The sequence below is a fragment of the Priapulus caudatus genome, unplaced genomic scaffold (assembly GCF_000485595.1).
Source record: "Priapulus caudatus unplaced genomic scaffold, Priapulus_caudatus-5.0.1 Scaffold680, whole genome shotgun sequence".
Taxonomy (NCBI): domain Eukaryota; kingdom Metazoa; phylum Priapulida; class Priapulimorpha; order Priapulimorphida; family Priapulidae; genus Priapulus; species Priapulus caudatus.
The window spans coordinates 20,974-23,345 of NW_014577741.1; the positions used below are offsets into that span (position 1 = coordinate 20,974).

General features: G+C 51.6%; 1 protein-coding gene across 1 annotated transcript in view; it reads left to right on the top strand.

Annotated features, from left to right (window-relative positions):
• The window catches only part of LOC106812729 (protein lin-9 homolog), a 20,212-nt gene that overhangs the window by 14,432 nt on the left and 3,408 nt on the right, over positions 1 to 2,372 (top strand). The window contains exons 9-11 of the mRNA XM_014816680.1: positions 855 to 935; positions 1,420 to 1,545; positions 2,108 to 2,281. Coding sequence (XP_014672166.1) covers positions 855 to 935; positions 1,420 to 1,545; positions 2,108 to 2,281 — 381 coding nt within the window. The remainder of the gene's footprint in view (positions 1 to 854; positions 936 to 1,419; positions 1,546 to 2,107; positions 2,282 to 2,372) is intronic.

Here is a 2,372-nt window from a genome sequence, read left to right on the forward strand (position 1 = left end):
TTTGCACCCTGCCGTAACAACAGAGAGCCGGCTTTACGAGTACTTAGGTTACGATGGCTCCAGCGTACTAGCAAAGATAGTTTGCAGTGCTCTAAATTGATCGGGAAGACCAGTCTTGCTGCCTCCGTAAAGCGTCAAAATTCGAACGGTTAGTGCGATAGGGAGACCGGGGGCGCGTGTGTGATGTGAAGGCGTCTCTAACGTGTGTCCGCGTTTCCTTGCCGTTAAGGAAAACGACCCGCTGCTGGGAGGCGCAGAGGCGACGTCCGATCTTCTTCGTCACCTCGACACGGACGCGACGTACGGAGGCTTCCCCGTCCGCTTCCTCCTGCTGCTGGTGAGGTCCCGGTCTCTCTTCCCCCCGCGCGTCCGCTTCCTCCTGCTGCTGGTGAGGTCCCGGTCTCTCCTCCCCCCGCGCGCGCTTCCTCCTGCTGCTGGTGAGGTCCCGGTCTCTCCTCCCCCCGCGCGCGCGACCGGGACCTCACCAGCAGCAGGAGGAAGCTCTCCTCCCCACCCCCTGCACGCAGTACACTCGTAATGCACGTAGTATCCGGTACGTTGAGACTCCATACCGAGGGATTTCTTGTGTCGTAGCCGGTGGCGGGCGATGACGCGAGATGCGCGATGTTTATTTTTGCGCTCGTTCTATGCTGGCCGCCTTGGTCATCGATGGATGATAATGGCGGTCGTGTCTTCGCTCCCGAATGAAAAGCGTCGTCGTTATGCGTGTGGTTGACCGTTTGTTCCCGTGTTTTGTGATGTCAGTTATGAATGTCATTGTTGTCTGTTGTTACTGTGTGTTAGTTTCAGCATTTTCATCTCTCATTTCTTTCATCCTCGGTTGATCTTTCCAGACTAGGCTGATGAAAATTTTACGGGTAAAGAAAGAGCACATTGAACGCTTGAAAGAGCTGAACTGTGAGGCAGAGAAAATGGTGAGCATTACGATACATCGACCAATATCACTACCACCACGATGACTAACACATTTACATGTCTCACTTATCTCTACAGAAAGTGTTATCGTTACTTTATTATATTTTTTCTACGTGTTGCATGGTGTTGTATTGTATTGTATTACTTGGAAATTTCATTATTTTAACTGCTCAACACTATTGCATTCATCAGGTATTTTCTCCATGAAAAAGACGATGTTTTTAGTAGATTTACTTGTGTTTAAATTACATGCCATATATATGTGATAATAATGTAATACCCCCTGCTCATGCTAACAGAGCTGTCTTCTTTACTCTAGTGAGTGCACATTTCCATGTAAACTGTAGGCTAATAAACAGTCGGATGCTGTAGCTAGGACGACGTAAAAGCCACGAGAGTTACTGGTCATGGTTCAGTAGATTAGTGGAACCCCACTGTTATTTTTGAGGATCGTTAAGTGTAACAACGCTACCTTCATTGCAGAAGAGTCTCCACGATGCGCTGACCGAGGATTTCAAAAAGAAGTATGCTCAGGTGGTTCTCGATCTGGAGCAGCTGAACCTAGACCTCAACGAGCACATGCTGGGTATCCAGCAGTACTGCCGCGAGGTGAGAGTCCGTGCAGGGTCATAGAGCGGTCGCGCAATCCCTCGCCAGTTTGTGAAACTCGTGCGTTTCTGGTCATCGGTTCGTACCTCCTGCTCATGCAATCGCACTCAGTTCGGGATGTGCCTCGCATTTTCTCCTTGCACTTTTCAATTTGACTTCTTTCGATTCAATTTGAAAATAATCCAACCCCCCTGCCCCCATGTGAAATCCTCCTCTAAACTGATTCGTATGTCAACTGTTCGAGTGGGTAGATATCATATCTCTGCACGTCCCTCGGCAGCTTTGTGTTGTTGTACGTATACTATCCGTCGTGTCGTGAGTCCTGTCATCGTGTTATACTGTTGCTCACAGCTATCTTTAGACCTCGCTGGCATCGAGTGATAACTCGTCGAACCCACACACGTGTTGGCGCGATGGATCCTTGTCCCGTAGAGACGGTCCAGGCCTCCGGTTGAGACTCGATGAGACCCGAGTCTCGCTACGAGACCCAGCGCTGATCGTTCACCGGGCAGGTTTGCGATCGCGATTCCTAATAACCGCTGCCGCGCGTTCCCGTTTGCAGATCGCTCCGGAGCACGGCATCGTCGAGCCTCTAGCGGGTCCGCTCGCCTCCAGGAGGCGCTGCGTCGGCGACGCGGAGGAGATGGTGAGGCGCTGCAGCGGCGAGTACGCGGTGACGGCCGACGCGACGACGCGCCTCGTCATGCGTCTCACAGCGCTCATGATGCAGATACAGGTGAGAGAGGGAGGATGATGCAGATACAGGTGAGAGAGGGGGGCCCCCTCTCACCTGTATCTGCATCATCCTGTATCTGCATCATTGAGAG